This window comes from Delphinus delphis, chromosome 1 (assembly GCF_949987515.2).
Source record: "Delphinus delphis chromosome 1, mDelDel1.2, whole genome shotgun sequence".
NCBI classification, from domain to species: domain Eukaryota; kingdom Metazoa; phylum Chordata; class Mammalia; order Artiodactyla; family Delphinidae; genus Delphinus; species Delphinus delphis.
The window spans coordinates 139,108,133-139,129,225 of record NC_082683.1 but is presented as its reverse complement, the minus strand read 5'-3'; the positions used below and the strand labels follow the sequence as shown (position 1 = coordinate 139,129,225).

Here is a 21,093-nt window from a genome sequence, read left to right as displayed (position 1 = left end):
AGCTATTTGAAATAGGGTTTCAGTCATGTTCTGCTATGCCTAGCTTTTGGGATGATTATAGTAGTTGCTCCAAAAACCACCTTCGATTCATTGATTTCTGTATCTGTTGGGTACAGGTATTCCCTGCTTTTTCAAAGTTCGCTTTACACCACTTTGCTTTTACAAAAGAATTAGTACCTGTTTTCGCTAACCGAAAGAAATGTGAAGAGGATTTTTGCTTTTAGGAAAGAAGGCAAAAAGCGAAAATAGCATTCAGCGTTTGTTTTGCAGGAGCCATTATAAAGGCAGTGCATTCCCCCAGCAGTGAGAGTGGCACTACCACGCTCCTTCCCCAGAAACTACACTCAGCATCTCAGCATGAAGCTGCTGTACCTGTGAACTGTGTCTGTGCTTTACCTCAATTTATTTTGTGCATCCGTTAGCAAGACGTGTCCGAAGGTAATTGCTTCTTCACTTTGCACCATTCCAGGTTACAGGAACTTTCCTAGGAACACTACTTTCGGATAGCGGGGGGAACCTGTGTACACTTTAATATTGCCCTTTCTCCGAGAGAGAATGAAGTGTGCTATGATGATATATAAGTCTTTCTTCGAGGGGACTAGGTATTAACTCTTACTTAGAACCAGAAGAATGCTGTTCCTTAACTTTGTTTCCACCGTGAAATAGCAACTAATCTCAGAAACGAATCCAAGTGTCCTTTTAACTAGTGACAACAATAACCACTATAATTCGTGTTGGACGTTATGTTTACAAAGCACTTTGTGGGTATTCTTTTATTCTCATAACATTCTGTTCCTGAATTAGGAACTCTGCTTCTGCTCAACACTTAAAATTTAGAGGGTTGATTCAACAAATCCCTCCTTCTTAGTGAATTAAACTCTACTCCTGTTCTACTCTAAAATAAACTACCACAGTGCCAGGAGAAACTGTAAGACCTTGAATGTGCCTGGCTCAAGTAACACAAAAATACTAGTTGGATGAAGAATGTTTTCCAAGATCAGTGAAGAGACAGAATTCTTCCCTCCTGTTCCATCTGTGCTGCAACAAAAGAGAATGATGCTGCCAGAACTAAAGCTCACATGTGCTGTTTTTCTCCCCAGAAACTAAACGGTTCTGGTCAGGTAGCTCGTGTCTGAGATCCTGATGCTGTTTCTCTAATTATCTGGAAGAACCCGAGACTGGTGCCCATGTCCTATGCATGCGAGAACAGGAAATGAGAATGAGACCACTGAGTGAAAAGCAGGGAATCTTGGGGATGAGTCTTGAGCTAAAGTGATGTTTATGAAGCTGCTCTAGGAAGAGGTTTCTCTTGTCTAAAACAGATGCTCTCAGGAGCATCTTCACCCCCTATCTTCACCTTGGTTTGGGAACCCTCAACCCAAACCAAACCAGAATGTCTGCAAACCAGGAAGTAACTCCTTCAAGTCCAAATCCCACTTCTTCCCACCTCCACAATTCATTCCAGCCCCAGCCTGAGCTCAAACCAACCTGCACCTTGAAGGAGGGAGGGGAGGGGAAAGGAGGTGCTTTGTAGAGCTTGATCCTTTGTCTGTAATATCAGCTTTACCCTTGTCAGTTTATTTTACCTTATTCTCAAGAGTGCTAGGAATGTATAAATGACTTGGGAAACTGGGACGATTCAAAGTCATGGTCTTTTGCATTATCTGGTTTCCAAAAATAATTACTTGACCTTCCATGTGAGACGAGCACTCAAAGATAAACAGTCACTCCTAAGATCACCAAGAACAACCTTTAAACCAAAAAGTCAGTTTGCTATTATATTAGTTGCTCTGCAGAGTCATAGGATAAGTAAACATGGTCGTATCTGTTAAAAAGAGTTTAAATTGACCCTTAAGAGGGTTCCTCATTAGAGAATACCTGGACGGGAATTATATATCTTAGCATAATAAACATTATTGAGTCAAAGTTTACAATGTTCATTCATATGACTTGTTCCTCACCGGCATATTCTAGAAAGAGTGATATGGTGACTGTAGTCTTGAGCACTTAGCTTTCCTACTGACCTACAGGTAATGAGTGAAATTGCAGACTGTTCTCTGGTTTGTTTCAGGCTGTCAATCACTCCAATGCTTTGGAGAACATTAGCCCCCCTCCAGGGGACTGCTTCAACCACAGCACATTCCGTGGGTCAGAGCCACTTCCCAGTTTTCACCAGCTGAATGCCACTGCTCCAAAGAGAGCTCTGGTAGGTTGCTGGAAATTTTCCTCTTATCAAAGATGTCTCCTAATCTCTAAGTCTTCATTTCTGCAACTGGATGTCCTGACATTTACTGGAAATGTAATGTACCGGAGATAGGTATAGGAGCTCTCACAAACTCAACAGGCGGGAAGAGGGTGCACCTAGAGCTTGATTCATTCTCCTTTTCCACTAAAGCCCATTAGAATGCTCTATTTCTTATCTTGTCACTTGATTGTCCTCAGGAATTGGCGAGTTAGACAAGCATGTTTCAACTCAGTCTTCAACTCTCTGGATAATACTAAAATCAAAAGCTCACCCAACCATGATACGTCTCATTTGACAGAAAAGTGCCTTCTCATTTATACAAAGATATCTGGAAATAGTGAGTCAAAAACTATTATAATACGTGTAAATCTAGGAAATACATACAAAACCCCAAACTCAAACCCCAAACCCCCCCAAAACAAAAAACCAGCATCAAATGATTCATTAACTCCTAAGGGAGGACAGCTTAAGAATGACAAATGTTAATCAAGGAAAAAATGACAATGTCTTAGCGTGTAGTGAGAGGGAGCACTTCAAAACTATGTCTTTTATTTGTCTTTGGAGAGGGAAGGGGACTGAATAGTGCCAAGACTGGAGTAATTTACCCTTAAATTACTTATATGCAGAACTATTAACCTACATAAAATGAAGTTGGATGATCCTTGAGCTTCCTTGAGCTCCTTGAGCTTGCCTGCTGTTAATCAGATATCAGAGAATGGTGAAAACCTGAGGGTATTTAAGATAATGAGAAAATGACAATCCTACTTACATTACAGATCCCCAAGTATGCAAGTAGTTACTGGAGTTTTTTTATTATTATCCCCTTTAAAAATAAATTTTAAATCACACAAATAATATACTCATATTTTCCTTAAAAAATTAAAATTTTAAAATATTTTTATAAGGATTAAAAATCCCCTAACCACCACACCCAATCTAACTCCACTGTTGACAACAGCCAACATCTATCTGCATTTTTTATGCCAGAAACCGTGCTAAGAGTTTACAGGAATATCTTTTTAATTTTCACAAATTCCTGCTACAGTGGGTTCAATTATTATCCCCATTTTGCAGAGGAGGAAACTGAGGCATGGCACACTTATGTCCCCCATTAACTCAGGTGTCCACTCTTTTTTTTTTTTTTTTTTTTTTGCGGTACGCGGGCCTCTCCCGCCGCGGAGCACAGGTCCCAGACGCGCAGGCCCAGCGGCCACGGCCCATGCGACCAGCCGCTCTGCGGCATGCCGGATCCTCCCGGACCGGGGCACGAACCCACGTCCCTTGCATCGGCAGGCGGACTCCCAACCACTGCGCCACCAGGGAAGCCCCAGGTGCCCACTCTTAGTAGTTAGGGACACATCCATCCAGGCTTTTCTATGGATCCCTGTACATTTATGAGTACTCATAGCACATGTAGGGTGTTGCTGTTTTGTTTCATTAAAAAACCTTAAATGGTATCATACTGTACATATCCAATCTACAATTTGCATTTCTCCCTGACAGTTCATCAATTCTAACTCATTCTTTTTAATTGCTGTCTAGTATACTACAGCTGTAGCATTCTCCTAGTGACAAGCATGAAGGTTATTTTTGATTTTTCACTTATAGATACAATGCTGTAGTGAAAGCCTTGTGCAAGCTTTCTCATTCACAAGGGCAGCTGCTTGGGTGGATATCAAGATATGGAAGTGCTGGGTGATGCTGAGTGCATGTTTAAATTTTAATAGATACTGCTAAATTGTCCTCCAAGATATGTACCACTAGTATGTAAATACATATTTTCCTATTACCATGCCAAAATCTGATATTATCAATCTTCAAATTTTTGCCAAGCTAAGGAATCATGTTTTAATATGCATTTCCCTGATTACAATAAACGTTGTGTTAGGCAACACCATCTGGACTGGTAATTAAATGATAAAGTGAGTTAAAGTAGGGCAACATAAAAAAATGTATATATACATTAAGCGTATTATTTATTTTAAAATACATAGATGTGCATTCCCCCTCCCATCTTTTGACACAGGAACAAGGCTTCTCAAGTAAGGGATCACTGACTGGGGCTCTACATATACTTTCTGCATTAACCACACCCTTATAATGTACATCTAAGATTCCCTGGTTTGGTTTCTTAAGTGAAGTGAGAACGTAAAAGCCTTGTGAAATAATCTGAGTGCAGAATTTAATCTAATTTAACCGTAAGTTTTTAGTAATTGGCTTCATCAAGATTTTCCAAGCATTTAATTTAATTTTCACAAAAACAGCTCTTTCCACACTTGTGTTTCATTGGTTTATATATTACCTAACTAAATTACATAATTACAATGACATTCATCCAGTATAAGCAGGTTTGGAAACCATCGCACTGGTGCTTGGAAAACACACATTTAACTGAGAGAGCAAAAGCACAGAGGTATTCTAGAGAGTAGCCCACCAGTCATTCTGTGAGCCCACCCTAGACTGAAGTCAGCCTCTTTCAGAGGGGTTTGGGAGAGTCTTCTAACGCAGCAGGTTGGGTAAGAGAGTAGCCACTGTACTAGTGATGTGGAACATCTTTTCATATGCTTATTACCCAATATCCTCTACTGTGAACCATCTGTTCATTTCATTTACCTATTTTTCTAGTGGATTAGCCTTTTCTTAATTATTTACAAGTGTTCTTTAGAAATCCCGGTACTAATCCTTTGTCTTTTATGTCATAAATATTTTCTCCCAGGATGTTGCCTATCTATTAACTACTTTTCTGTAGTTATTCTGTCTTGCAGAAGTACTTAATTTTGATCTAATGAAATAAACTATTTTTCTTTCTTTTTTTAATATATTTATTTATTTATTTTTGGCTGCATTGGGTCTTTGTTGCTGAGTGTGGGCTTTCTCTAGTTGCGGTGAGTGGAGACAACTCTTCGTTGCGATGCGTGGGTTTCTCATTGCAGTGGCTTCTCTTGTTGTGGAGCACGGGCTCTAGGGCGTGGGCTTCAGTAGTAGTGGCACATGGGCTCAGGAGTTGTGGCTCGTGGGCTCTAGAGCGCAGGCTCAGAAGTTCTGGCGCATGGGCTTAGCTGCTCTGCGGCATGTGGGATCTTCCTGGACCAGGGCTCGAACCCATGTCCCCTGCATTGGCAGGTGGATTCTTAACCACTGCGCCACCAGGGAAGTCCCACTATTTTTCTTTCTTCATAGCTTTTGCTTTCTATGTCTTAAGAAAGCCTCCCCTGCTTTGCTAAGATTCTAAACATATTCTCCTATGTTTTCTTCTAATACTTCAATAATTTTATAATTCCCAGATTCCAGATGAGGAACTTGAAGTTCAGAAGTTTCAGATATTTGACGAAAATTATAAAGCTAGAAATAACCCGGGATCCATATTGATATATATTTATATATAATCTCCAAAGCCAATGCTACTACTTTATACTACTTTCCTGAAGAAGGAATTAAAGTCTGAGAGAAGTAAAGTGAAATACATGGATGTCCAACAGTGGTAAAAATTGGATGAATGCACATGTTTGTACTGAGTACATAAATGGTTGACATATAAATGACTCATCAACAGCCACAGAAAACCAGCACAACCTCTTCCACCCACAGAAACTGTGGTCAATAGAATTTAGATGTCCCAAGTGACTGGACATCTAAATACTATTGAGCAACTACCAGGTACAAAATAATAGTTGGACCTCGAGGTCCAACTTCTCTTATTCATACATTCCTCCATCCACATTCAAGCAAACAAAAATATACCGAACACCTAGCACGTCCCAGGTAACAAGCGCCACATACTCATAGATGTGGACTTTGCTAGACTCCTTCGCATGGATAGTCCGCAAGTTCCTAAAGCTTTCCTTGCTCAAAACCAACCTCTGCGTTCGCAATGTACCTTGAGCTGGGGTCATTTAGGTCACATGCCTTCTATCTGCTACCAGAAAGTGAGCCCACTAGGGTGATGAGCTTTACATTATGCTCCTCTGCATCCCCCAAAGCACAGAGCCTAAGGCCCTGACAGTACAGGTGTTCTGTTACTGCAGTTCCTACACTGTCGTGTGATGGACGCTTCACTCCCTCTCTTGTGGACCACATTTGATCTTTTAAGGGTGGGCAAGAATGAGTAATGAATAATGAATGAATGAACACTTTGTATTTTCATCAAAGCCTTCTTAGTGATTTTACCTTTTCATTGAGGTCACTATTTATTCTCACCACTACCGGTCATCTTTCCAGGGGTCACAGTCTTGTTATTACCATTATCTCCTGAGTCCTCTGTCTTCCTTTAATACCTATAATAAGCTGTCAAATCTTGTTGCTTCTATGGCAACCTTGCCTAAACCTTTTGTATTCTCCCTGCCACTAGCTTGGTTCAGGTTCACTATCTCTTGCAAAAACTATTACGAATGACCTCCCACCCAGGCTCCCCATACTACTCCATAGTACACCTGCTGATTCCACATAAACTTTCCTGAATCGTAATCTCATTCTGACAACCCCTAGCTTAAAAACTTCAAAGGCTCCCATTAATCCACTGAATTGATTTTGGACCTCTCAGCTGGACATCAAAGCTCTGTGTATGACCCCATCTACGTTTTGCCTCTAATTTCCCGCTGCTCTCCTACTGATGCCTTCTCCTGACCCCTCCCGCTCCCCAATCAAACAGGACCATGTGCTTTTTATTAAATACGTGTTAGGTTTTCCATCTCTGTTACTTCAGCCTGGGGCACTCTCCCTCATTCCATCCTTTGAGGCCCATTGTAAACACCAGCTCTTTCATCCAGTAGGTCCTGATGCCACAACAGACAAGATATCTGCCTTCTTTGATATCTGGCAGCTCTTTGTGTTGTCTTCTTGGAATCAATCTTGTTTTATTTATCTAACCTTGCTTTATTTATAGTCATTTGGTACATACTTTGTTTACTGCAATACAAGCGCCTTGTGGTAAGAGTCAGTGGTTTCCTTATTTTTGTGTTTATCTGCAGAGTTTGGGACAGAGCCTTGTACACAGAGGCACCCAGTAAGCTACTGGTTGACCTGAACAGTTCCCTCAACTTTACTGTAAGCTCCTTAAGGACAGTGACTTTAAGTACACAGTGTCTCTCAACCCAGGTAAGGGCCTTGTGCATAACAGGTACTCAAAACATACTTGTTTAAGTAATTTCATGGTTCCAGAGCAAGATTTTTCAAAACAGATGTAACACTGGCATTAACCTAAAACATTCACTTAAATCTCTCTCACCAATTACCGTAAAAGAAAAAGAAAAGGAACACTGACTCCAACGTTCATTATCCTTTCCTTTCGTTTTATGTGATAATGCCTAACTCTTATTAGGTGTTTATCACGTACCAGGCACTGCACTCAAAGTTTTACAACAATCACCTCGTGTAATCCTCCCAAGAGCACCATGAAGCACTGTCTTTTTCCCCAATGGATGGGCAGGAGGTTTAGAGAAGTGAAGTAACTTGATCCTGCAATGAGTAAGTGGCAGAGCTGAGATCTGAATCCAGGCAGTTTCTGCCTCCAAAAACCCATGGTTGTCACCATCATGCCATATGCCTTGGTTATGTTTGCCAACCCTCTTAATTTCAACAGTTTGGGTAAAAAAAAAATCTTTTAAAAAGTACTTCAAGCCACATCTTAAAATCATTCTTTGAAACATAAGAACATCTTGACTCTCAGATTATTTTAATGGACATAAAAATAAAGAATTGTTAAGTCTATCTCGTCCACCTTCCAATGTAAGCTTCAAATTTAGGAGGTTGTTTTCTCAAATGGTATGCATGGTCAGTACTTGATTATGCATCCCCCCAAATGGAGGTGACAAAGGTAACATAATTCCAAATAACTGAAAATCATTTAATTTTGGAACGCAGTCTAGAAATCTCAGAACCAAAAATAACCATTTAGTCCCCATTCTCCTTGTAAGTCTTCATATACTTGAAAACTCCTCTTGGTGGCCTGGACTCTGATTCACTGGCAGAGTAAAGGGGTGTAGGGTTGACATAGATAATCCATGAGTAAATAGGCCAGAATTTCTCTCTTTTTGAATCTCCATTCAGTCTGCATGGAAAAGCAGTAGCACCAATTCTGACCACAGTGCTGAAAAAGAATACACTAGCACCAAGGAACTGATAGACTGTGAATCTGAGAGAGAAGGAAAAAAGCTGTACTGGCCCTAAATACGATGAGAGCAACACTGAGGAAAAACTCACAAGCTGTAAGATAAAAGTCTTTGCCTTCCTTAGGATTTCAGAGATACAAGCATGTGAAGTAGAGATGGACACTAGTAGTTACATCTAAGAAAGAGCCACCAGCGGACTGGTCACCAAAGTCTCTTTAGCCTCCAATGGAAATACTATTACTAAAGATGAGATTCATAACTTAAGATGAAATTATATCAAGGAAGGACAAACTGTGTTCAATAAAATACAGTAGAAAACTGACTACTGATGTTTCAACTACTCAGATCTTCTATTTATCTATTCAAAGCAAAAAAAACAATTCATGTAAAAAGTCTGATAATATTAACTTCACTATTGAGTCATAGCTACCTTTTCTGGATTTAAGTATTGATGTTAAAATATACCACAGGTATGATGAACCTCTGTGACTTAAGGGATACCTTAAAATCCAAATCCCATTTATAAAGCAAAATTTTATCGGAGTATTTTTCACTCCTTTAAAATGATCTAAAATACTCAGTTGTTGATACTTGAGTTTTTCAAGTTGTAGATCATATGTTCAGAAAAGAATAGAGGAAAAAGAGTGAGCCTGTTATGTTCATTAGTGTATCATGGAAAAATGACAGCCTTAAATACTCATGAGCGCTGGTGAATATTCTGCTGACTCCCTCTGCTGTAGCAGAAATCAGAAAAACAAAGCGCATAACGGAAAAAGGAGTTTAAGTCAAGTGAAAATATTTTATGACATTGCAAACTTCTTAAAAATACATTCACTCAAACATGAAAAAAATAGCAAGCAATTAATCCCAAAGCAAAAGAGAAAAACAATTCTGCTCCAACATAACTGAATAAATGCATATTCTTAACAATCTGTAATCTCTTAAGAAATCAGCTAATATGATAACTTACTGTTTGTTTAAGAGTTGGAATATTAAGGTGGAACATGTATATTGATTTGTATTAGAGAAAGAGGTTCCTAATTATCTGTTTCAGATCATTAGAATTCTCACGTTAACTCAAAACCCACAATACCTTAACAACGTGAATGTGAAGTACAAATTTGATAAAGACCTGCCTTCAAAGTACCTTATTTTCCTTTGAAAGGCAACTTCCTTAACAACACTACGAGAATAATGAAACTTAGCCATTCACTGTGATCTGGACACGAGTTAAAGGATGCAGAGAAAAAGAAAAAAGGCAATGCCCCCACCCCCATAAAACTCATTCCTACTTTATGCTTTTTCCTTTAAATTTAACCATTCTGAAATGCTAATAATTTCGCTACATTTCCCCTGAAACACTCTCTATGAAGACTAAAGAAGGGCTTGTTCAGAAACAAACAGGATACAGGAGTACTGGTACAGCTTCCAGGCAAGCTATAAATAGCAACGGCATTTTCAAGAAATCTCATGCCAGTGTGTAAGCTGCAGTTTAAACATGCAGTGGGGATTTTATTATAATGCTGTCACCAAAATTCATTGTTACACGAGAAATTCAATGCTTACCAAGTTTTCTTGGTTCCTGGCTGCTATTTTTTGCTCCTCTTCTGCCCCATTTTTCATGTATTTGACCTCTTCCACCGGTTTGATCCTATACTCATCTGAGTGCCAAAAAAGAAAAGACATTTTATAACTTTTTTCACAATGGGAGAAAAGTGTCAGTAAGAAAAGTCCAACAGCATAATTTGTTAGAGCCCTTTCCCTGCGGCCTTTCTATGTGGTTCATTTGAAACCATCTGGAAGAAGCTTCACCAGCCTCTTTTTATGAGGCGCTCTCCTCTGTCTACTGGGCAAAGCTCAGCACCACGAAGGCAGCTAATGAAAGTGGCACTGCCTGGTCCTTTCACAGAGAGCAGATGGTGGCAGCAGAAACGGAGGTTATTCCATATCTAAAGCCTATTCGGAATTTATACGCATTAGGGCATATCGCATAATGGTTTAAGGAGATTTTTCTCCTTGAGAATATTCGTTCAAAATGCCTGTGGCAGCAACGTTATGCAGTACGTTCACACCTGAATTTCTTTCTTTTGGAAAAACAAAGTAAGACTAAAGAGCTTAACTGATCAACAAATAGATATAAACAATTGGAAACTGAAATCTTCCTGTTGGTGATCCCCATATTAAATGTGGAACAGTCTGCAACGATTTCATAGGATTCATACAGACTTTAATCTCTCTGTAAAGTCACACACATGAAGAGCCATAATATCACACGGCTCTAACTGGTAGGTATATCTATCACTCAAGGCGGGACAGTATAGTGGACCATGGACGGGACCTGGACTTTGCAACAGCCAGAGAGAGAGTACAACAAACTCCAATATCAAAACACATCATAGAACAAACTTGGGAAAACTTGCAATTAAAGTTCCTCTCCAGGGTAGAGGTTTGGTGATGCCAATGATGACATTTTCACCAGATTTCTGTCAATAGGAAATGACTTGGGCACACTAAGGTCAAAAACAGGTGTGACTTTGAGTCACCTTTAGTCCAGTGTGTAGGAAAAATCCCAGACATTATGGAATTAGAAAATTTCATCAACCAACAAACTGATGATTGCCTAGCATATGACATGGAATAATGTCTATAAAAGGCTACCTAATAGACAGATGTCTATCACTAGGAAGTTGCAATATATTTTCTTATTGCCTGTGGTTAATTTGCTACAATGACTATATGCTTATATAATTTCTTGCCTTACTATTTATAATACCATTTCCTATATAGTTTCAGGCTTCCTCATACCATCCCTTAACACGCTACCCCCAAAGATGTTTGTTACAGTTAATATTTCTTCAAGTAATTATGCTGTTCCAATGTTTCTCAAAATTATCATCCTTATGAAAGTAATACATTTGCATATATCTGAATAAAGACTCCATGTTCACAGCTGAGCCAATTGTTTTTTCCATCTGACAATTCAAGGTAGTTATTGATTCTGCTTCTTTCTAAAGAAATTAGAAAGACTGGTATGAGGTTACAGTAATGAGTCCTTTAGGAATACCACGTCCTAAATGTATTAAGTTAATCAATGGGTTCTGATCCACAATTACAAAATACAGAATTTCACATTCCAATTTGGTACTCAGAAGAGGAAAAAATAAGAGAAAATTAATAAATTTGGCACATTTAATTAAGGATTATTTACTCAGAAGTTGGAAAAGCACTTGTTAATTGAAAAAGAAAAGATACTGCCTAATTATGCCTCCCATACAATTAAACAGAGACAAAAAATAAAGGAAAAAAATAATAGCTAAAGATGGGTCTCCCTAACTTCAGTTTGGAACATTAATATTTATAAATGATGGTTCACTGGGATAATTACTAACATTTAACTGATCTAAATTGTGATCTTAATTACTTACCGTGAGTCTCTAGTTATTTAAATATAAACACACATACATACATTATTTGTTTTAAACACAATTCCAGTGGACTCTATCATTTTGTCTAGAGGACACAAAACCTCACATGATGAGATGGCGAACGCATAACATGTTAGGACCTAAGCAGAACCTTCTGAAAGAGCCTTCCAAAAGACGGTCCTTTGCCTGCGGCACAGCAAAAGGTTTCGTCTAGAGGAGACCCACCCTTGCCTTGCCCGCTGTCCTCTCCCACCCCTAAGCCACAGCCCACAGTAGACACTCTCTAAACAGCTGAGTGATGTTCAATCTTCATTCTCTTTTTATCCCTACAGGAAACACAGCTGAATTCAAAGTATCAATAGTAGACAAACTATTAATATTTTTCTAATACTTTTCTTCAATGAAGAAAAGCTGCTGGCCACATGTCTTTCAAAGCAGTGTTATCCCACATACAGACTTTTTATAATATCACCAATTTAGAAAGAGGATAGGTTTTAGCGTGTCATTAACAAACACGCCTGGCTAGCCAATGCTGTCTTTGTGGAACACGCTATAACTGGATAAAAAAGAAAAACAAACAGCCACGACTGCAAAGCCAGACCTATCATTATTACTTACATAACACACTGCACAGAATCCATCGTGGTATGAAACAAAAAAGCCAGCAAGACCCTTAGATAAACCACAATTTGTATAAAGCAAATACTTAAAAACGGTCTGTCAAGTCTCTCAAAGGCTGGTGCTGGGGATGAAGATGCCCATCTGGGAACAGACAACTCGCCAACCAACGTGTCACACATTTCCACGGCGATGCAGCCGTCAGGAACGGCACCCTGCGTGGACCAATGGAGCATTTCGGGTTACGGCAGTGACACCACCACTACGGAAATCCATTTTTCCTTTTGGTGAGGGCACAGGGGAATCCGTGTGGGACTTTAGCCCCTTCATCAGATCACACACTGGAGGCAACTGCAAGTAGCAGAGCCACTGTTACAAGCCAGAGAGCCCCGCCCGGCAACAGAACAACCTGCCAACTTCATTAAGAGGAGCCACGAGCAGACTGTCTTCCTCTGGCTCCCTCACACCTGTTCACAATTTTTCTTTTCTTCCTGTTGATCTTGTCAGGTGGCTTCTTAAAATGCACGTCAGGAGCTGTAGGCTAACACCCGGTTTCGAACCTGCTCCCCTTTCTCCCTATGTAAACAGTTGCAGGCTGTGCCAGTCAAAATAGATCTGGGGTAAAAGCACTGCTGTGGTGATATTTTTAGCATTTTATTCCTCAGATTCCATCAGAAAGGGCTACACTTTCTGTGGCAGCTCTATCATGCTAAAGACACACTGTTGCCCACCAAATCTCTGCGCCTCACGTTTGACGTAAAGTGCCTCATATATACATATATAAAATTAGGTTTTTAGAACTAGAAGGTGATCAGTTGGTTGGACTTGCTTCAGATGTTATGGAATCATCCCCATTTTCAGGATCCTGTCAATTCTTCCATTGTCAACAACTCACTGGCCCCTATCCTGTCCTCCCAAGTTTTGCAGATGGAAGATCTGCTACAAGGTTACATTCATAAACAACGGAACTGACTTCAAAATGAGTGAATTAGAAGATGAGTGCCGGAGTGAGTTCATAATGCCATAACTATTAAAAGGTTAACAATTCTCATAAAAGTACATATTAGATGGGGAAGGAGGAAGACAGGCAAGAGTTCTAGAAATGCTACTCTTTGAGGTAGGAAGGGATCTTTTTTTTTTTTGCGGTACGCGGGCGTCTCACCGCTGCGGCCTCTTCCGTCGCGGAGCACAGGTTCCGGACGCGCAGGCCCAGCGGCCATGGCTCACGGGCCCAGCCGCTCCGCGGCACGTGGGATCTTCCCGGACCGGGGCACGAACACGCGTCCCCTGCATCAGCAGGCGGACTCCCAACCACTGCGCCACCAGGGAAGCCCGTAGGAAGGGATCTTACAGTTCTTTCCTAGAACGGTGAAATTCGTATCTATTGATACTTTCACACTCAAGTCTTCTTCTGATCAATGACATATGTACCAGAATGAATCTTTCCCAGGACTGTTCCGATTTCAAAAACTCTGCGCTAATGTCCTCATACCAAAACAATCCAACATCTGGGCATCTTCACTGGATTGCTTCATCATCCAAATTTTGCGTGAAGATTCTCTAGTAGACTTATTATTATTATATGCTCAGGAAAATATGAGGACTTGGAACAAGAGGTAAAACAAGTATTTATAAAAATAAACAAACCAGGGCTTCCCTGGTGGCGCAGTGGTTAAGAGTCCGCCTGCCGATGCAGGGGACACGGGTGCGTGCCCCGGTCTGGGAAGATCCCACATGCCGCGGAGCGGCTGGGCCCGTGAGCCATGGCCGCTGGGCCTGCGCGTCTGGAGCCTGTGCTCCTCAACGGGAGAGGCCACAACAGTGAGAGGCCCGTGTACCGCAAAAAAAATAAATAAACAAACCAATTAAAAGACTAAACTATTCTGCATTTTAGTGTAAACTCACTTCCCTTGGGTTTCTCCCACCGAACATCCTGTCCCCCATGCTAACTAAATTCAAGTCCCCAAATCCTGGTACGACTTCAAATTCTTGCCTAGGATCTTTATTTCTTTACTTGGTGAGGTATTTTTCAAGAGGTGAGTATTCACGGTGGCTAAGAGCTTAGCCTCTAGAGCTTGAATGACTAGCCATATGGCCTTGGGCAACTTACTCATGCTTTCTGTGCCTTGGTTTCTTCATTTGTAAAATGGGAATATTTATAGTACCTAATCTCACACATAGAGTCACATGAATTAATATATGAATACACTTAAAACAGTGCCTAGCCCATAATAAATGCTCAATAAAATGTTGGTTGCTGTTTTAGAAAAACTGTGCTGGTTCTGCAGGGAACACTATCTCTAATGCACAAAATCCATCAAGGTATAAAAACAAAAAGCATAATGTAAACATCAAAAATTAATTTAACTGAAAATTCTGACTTAACTATGCTAACAAATAAAGTGAGAAGGGAATATTATCATCCAGGATAAGCCTTTAGCATTTTTTAACTAAATGCATGTAGTGCTTTAATTAAAATAAAACATAATTTTAAAAGAACAATAAATAACTTTTATGACAGGAAAAAGAAAAGTGATCATTATTTGAGTGAAACCAGGGTTACAAGAAAATAATGTTCCTCTATCTTCCTTTATATCCTAACTCAATTATTGCCATTGGCACAGCTCCTAGTCTCGGCCTTCCTTGAGGGCACACGAGTGAATGCGTGAGGTTCAGGAGAGTCTGAGAACCTACCATGGGCTGGGCTCTGTGATAAGCAATGGAGGGGGTGTGGAGGGGGGAGACAGTGCCCGGGGAAAACCACTGTCTTGGGGGGAGGCTTATGCTCTGAGAACCCTTCTGCTACTGGAGCACGTTCCTCAGGCTAGACTGACCGCACAAGTAGGCTGACCCTATTCCACTCCGCCACAGTCCACCAAGACAGACTAACTCTGGAAAACCTTATGCACAAAGTAGAGACTCAGCTGAAGGACCTCATAGACCAGTATCAATTCTCTGAGTCAGGCAGTCCCTTCACGATAATTACTATATCCTCACTTGCAGAAAGTGATTTCGCCCTTTCCAATGTAATAGTTATCATTAAGCAATTTCTAGGGTAATTATGAACTGCTCGTTCTAAATGTTTTGAATATTTCTAAAATAAGGCTTTGGTGCATTTAACACAAAATGCTCTCAGTTTTTCTCAGAGTGTGTCTCAAATCAACCTAATAAAGGAAAACGAATTTCAAAATAAGATTGTCTAATACATGAAGTGCTCATGGCCTAAAAATACAAACTGTTAAAAAATAACAAGCAGGGAAGTTATGTTTTCAGACTTCATATTTGTGGAAGATGAAACCCTGGCCACTGGGTTTCCACTAGGGGAATTAGGAAGATTGTACGTATTTGTACATATCCCCCTTTATGATATCTCATAATTGAAAACTGTTAATATCACTAAGAGGGCAAGTCTCATATGTCTACTGTATCCTTATTCACTAGTGAAACCTAATGCTTGGATATATTTGAAAATCAGAGATAGTAAAACATATAGTCTTGCTTCAGTCATGTAAAACTCATTTCAGCACACCCTCACTAATAAGGGGTATTATGCTTTTTAAAAATATGCAATGAATTGAAGGGTGAAAATGGTATCTAATTTTTATTTTAGTTTGATGTTTCAAAATTTACTAGTGATACTGAATACTTCCCCCCGTTTTGATCATTCATGTGTGCCCTTTGTGATATATCTCTTCATATCCTTTGCCTCTTTTCTCTAATTGGAGTTGTAGCATTTTTCCTATTGACTGTGATATGAGCTCTCTGTAAACTATACCAATTTATAGACATACTTCTGGCCCCAAAAGGTCCGGGCAAAACGCCTCTTGATTTTCATTCAGACATGAGGTGGTGGAAGGAACTAGCTGCTTTCTGTCTTTGAGGCAAGTGCTGGGCTATCCCCTGCTGTCTTTTCTGTGTTTCTTTCCTTCTTCATTTCAGCAATATTCATTGAGCACCTACTGCATGCCAGAGAACGTAGTACTCAGTCCTGGGGTTATGCCTAGGGAAGGGAAGCAGATCCTGTTCTCAAGGAGCTCACAGCTAGTAGGGGAAGATTTAAGAAAATGAGCAAATAGAGTGCAGAATGTCTGCAGCCATGAAGCAGATGTGTGGGGTGACTGTAATAAGAACAGAAGGGAGGGACCCCCCTAAGCAAGGATGGGGAGAGTCTTGGAGGAGGTGACGTTATCTCACTGGAGCGCTGAGGAACACTAGTGTGTGTGGGGGAAGGACAGGTCTAGGCAAGGGGACGGTGAGTTCAACAACCAGAGAGAGCATGGCAGACAGGAACAACTGCAAGTGGTCTAGTACGGCCAACACGCAGATTCCAGGGGGCCTCGAGGGATGTAGGGAGCAGAGGCTGCCAGGGCCAGTGCAGGAAGACCTGGTATGTGAATCCCACCAGAGGCAGGCTCCATTCTGAGGGGATACGGTCTCCCCAACCAGGGCCCAGACTGAAGCCACCGTTATAGGCTAAGCTTCTGTCCTCTGTCCTGTCCTCAACCATCTCCTCTGGAGAGACCCCCAACCATCGTAATCCAAGGCTTTCTCCCTCTCTCTGAAAGAAGGTGTAGCAAAGGTGGAACTTACATGGAGCAGTGGAGGTGGACCAGTCAGGTGAGGAAGGTGAGGAAGAACACACGGAGAAGACTGGCCAAGAGCCAGAGAAAGCAGCCGCAAAGAGTCTCACGAGGGTGGAGTTTTTACCTGGAGTCAGCTGGTGGGGCACTGGTGGGGCTGGAGCTTAAGACACGACATCTGCCAGAACCTGTTTCCCGCCTCCCCGACAGGTATGCCTTCAACTGGTGATGGGGAGATATCACAGCATGCAGAACAGGGAGTGGCTGGGATGGGGTGTGATCCATCCTAGGGGCAAAGAAGCTGCCACTGAACCTGATCCCAGCTCCCTCCCCTTTGGCGGGACAGCAGTGAACCACAAGGGCCAGAGCACCGGCTTCAAAGGGCCTTTCTCTTCTGGACCTGGCTTGGTGACTTCCCAGCCGTGTGCCGTGGAGGCAGGGGATAGACTTCTCTGGGTGAACGGAGCACGTTGCGATGCTTGTGCACAGCTGCTATGGCCTCTTAGCATTCTTAGGGTCTTGTCCATGCCTCCGAAGAGGACAAGCTGAGAGGTGTCCACAGCTGCAAGGATGAGAGGGTGGTAAAGCTTCCCTCATTACAGCACCCTTAATAATGAAGACTGGACCTGCAGGCCTCATTCCTGAATCATTGCATCATTTCAGAGGCCAGACAGCACATCTCCTCCATTCATCTGAGGCTCACTCAGGGACCAGGGAACTACTGGCCAGTCATTAAGGGCCCCGGAACATGCATCTTCTGACACGCTCTGACAAAAGACATGCAATCCGAGGCAAATCCAGCCTGGACTCCTTTAGGAAAGCACATGCAACCAAGGCTTTCCCATGGAGAGGGGGTTTAATGTTTGTATCATACAGTAATAATTCCTAACCAAGAAAGAGAATGAGTGGCGAGCCACTCCCAGAGAGGGAGGGCATGCATGGTGGCTCTGACAGCCATTTACCCAGCTTCTCAAGAGTCCCGCTCTGACTCTTACGGAGTGCTGGTTTTCCACCAACCACAGAAAAGCTGGAGGCCAGCTAAGTCCTCTCTACTATTCTTGGTGCGGTTCCTCTTATCCTTGATAACCGTTCAAGAGAAAGCCTGCCCAGCTGTCTGTCCTCTCCCCTGGTTTGATTTAATCCTCATGTCGGCCTTATGAGGCTGGTATTATAACCCATTTTCCAGTTGCAGAGATTAGTCCTTGATTGGCTGGTCAAGTGGCAGTGCTGGTTCTAACCCAGGTTGGTTGGAATCCAGGGCCAGGCTCCTAACCACGAAGCCAGTTCTTTTTTTAAACCGCAAAGCACAGGAAATAATTACTCTGAGAAATGGTACAGGCATGAAGTATGAATGGATTCAGAAAGGATTTGGACATATTTGCAAATCACAGTGACATAAATAAAAGTTATAAAGCAACTAACATTCATGGGTAACATCAGGAAAACTATCAGAGCCTCCCTTGTCAGGCGTCTGGAGCTTCTGTCGGTGGAAGATACCATCCCTGTGCTGCTTAAGTTAGGAATTAATATACCAATCAAAGTAAGGGTTGTGAGACTTTTCATTACAATGGCGATTTGACCACCACTGCATCTAATGGAAGAAAACGGAAGCTATTCTACAGTATACAGTAAATATTGCAATGTCTTTACAAAAACTTTGTATTCTGAAAGATAACTTCCTTTTAAGCCTTCTGTTATACACTACAATTTTGATATATGATCTTAGCATTAAGACCAAGCAACAAATCTAGGATGTCTTCCTTCACTGGAGGTGGAGGAAGAGGAGGAGGATGAGAGCTTTCGTTTATAGATCCCTTTTTTTTTTTTTTTGCGGTACGCAGGCCTCTCACTGTTGTGGCCTCTCCCGTTGCGGAGCACAGGCTCCGGACGCGCAGCCTCAGCGGCCATGGCTCACGGGCCCAGCCGCTCCGCGGCATGTGGGATCTTCCCGGACCGGGGCACGAACCCGTGTCCCCTGCATCGGCAGGCGGACTCCCAACCACTGCGCCATCAGGGAAGCCCCCTACAGAGCCCATTAAATGTCCCAGATCCAGTTCAGAAAAGCTGTTATACAACAGCCCATTTATGCTCACAGGGCTCTAAGAAAGAGAACCGTCAATGTCTCCATCCTAAGGAAATGTTCACTCATCCAGCTAGCTATACCATCCAGTAAGTGGTGGGACTGGGGCCAGGCCTTGAACCAGGCAGTCTGACTCAGATCCCAGGCTCTTACTTGACTTTCCCACAAACGTGTAGTAAAGTTAATTTCTGATAAAAACAAAAATTCTCTTTGTTTGCTGATTTCCATTACAGAACTATTAGAAAATGTTATCACTATATGGATCCTCTCCCTGAATGGAAGTCACCTTTAAGATAAAGATAAACCTTTTCAGGTCAGGCATTAAAAAATGCATTATGATAAAATAAGATCTAAAATAAATGCAAACAGTTATTTTCTTTTTAGGGGTAAACTATAAGGCACTAACAGCAATTACGAACAGATACTAAGAGAGGGGCTCACATGCCTCCCTTTGTACATGAAGTCGATAAAACTCCAATGTCATTCCACTGTCAAGAGGGCTTGAAATGAGAGTTGCTTTTCTAGGACTGGCAATAAATTTCTGCTGATTCATTCACAGTTAATCCTTCACTGCTGCCCAAGATCAAGGGTCATGAATTTGCAGGATGGCTGGTCAGGATTAGGAAATTCTATGATCATTCCAGAAACTCTTCCCATTTAATGTGGCTGCCATAGAGTTAACCAAAACATTGAACAATTTGGCCAATGGGGGTGTGTGTGTGTGTGTGTGTGTGTGTGTGTGTGTGTGTGTGTGTGTGTGTGTGTGTGTGTGTGTGTGTGTGTGTGTGTGTGTGGTGTTAAGGAGGAAGGACATTTCAATGTTGATCTGATGTAATTCCTTTAACTGGGTTCTGACTTAAGTGGATTTCTGTTAAGGAAAAGATTCTCAGATAATAATCCGGATGCTTACGCATCCTAGTCCCCTCCCCCTCTCCCAAGGCACCTCACCAGCAGGCCAGACTTGCTTGTGCTCTTTTGTGATGCAGTCTGGCGATGGGGTGAGGAGGTTAGCGGGAAACTGCAGCAGCCTGGATTTACACCAGAAAGAGCAGAGCTAATGAGAAGAATTGGGCTGGAGTGGAAAGTTTTGCAGAAGATTAGAGAGGGGAGATTTTGGAGGTAGTCCAAAGAAAGACAGACAAAAAGTCACCAGAGTGGCAGAGAGCTAGAGATTCACGGGAATAGATTTCAGTACATTGTGAAGTAGGTTTATGAATGAGATGCCTCTGGGATTCTTTATTCAGTAAAAATGTAAATTGCTTTTCAGTGATCTTTGGTGATTCTTTTAATATGCCTCTGGACTGAAGCTCACTTCTGGGTGCTACAGCCATTAGAAATAATTTAGTGGCAGCAAAATCATTAGCAAGAATAGGAAGAAATTGGATAGAGTTGTTTTCAGTTAAAGTAATTCCCAAGGCTACAAGCACTGCCACTGAATTTTTAAAATGGAAAAGCACAGCTAAAATACAATTTGTGATAAAAGAGTACAGCTTCCCTACTTATAAAAAATATTCATGACTCGACGTTCACTGCGGGTCTCATGAAGAAAGGCCCCAGAAGGCGAGGAGAGAGCTCGTTCACATGTGCATAATGAGGGGCGAGGAGGGCTCTCGCCCTCTTCCTCTCTCTCCTGCCAAGTCTCTACCTCTTCTCACAAGAGATTCATTCACGTAGAACAAAAGATCACTTCCAGTTGCCATGAATCGCCAAGTTAGATTCCGCTTAGAGACTAAAGTGTGTTCTGACGGCGACAAAGAATAGCTCTTTAGGGATAACGTGTCTGGGTGAGTGGGGGGAACAGCATATTCGAGGACACTTTAATGGCTAGCAGCACAGTAAACAAGAACACACCATCTTCCACATCCTGGTCGGTTTGCACGAGACTATTTTAGTAACACATTCTGCTCAATTTGTTTGTAAGAGATGGCAGCTGTTTTTTATTATTTCTCTTTCGGGAAGGATTCATAAGGGCATTTGAGTGGTTCAATTCAATTCAAATTGTGCAGTATCGCAATTGTGAGGTAGGCTCTGTACTGCG

At 41.6% G+C, this 21,093-nt stretch overlaps 1 protein-coding gene across 2 annotated transcripts in view; it reads right to left on the bottom strand.

Annotated features, from left to right (window-relative positions):
• Positions 1–21,093, bottom strand: part of C1H1orf21 (chromosome 1 C1orf21 homolog) — a 227,754-nt gene that overhangs the window by 105,181 nt on the left and 101,480 nt on the right. For both annotated transcript variants that reach the window (XM_060035253.1, XM_060035258.1), the window contains exon 3: positions 9,919–10,013. In XM_060035253.1, the coding sequence (XP_059891236.1) occupies positions 9,919–10,013 (95 nt within the window). The remainder of the gene's footprint in view (positions 1–9,918; positions 10,014–21,093) is intronic.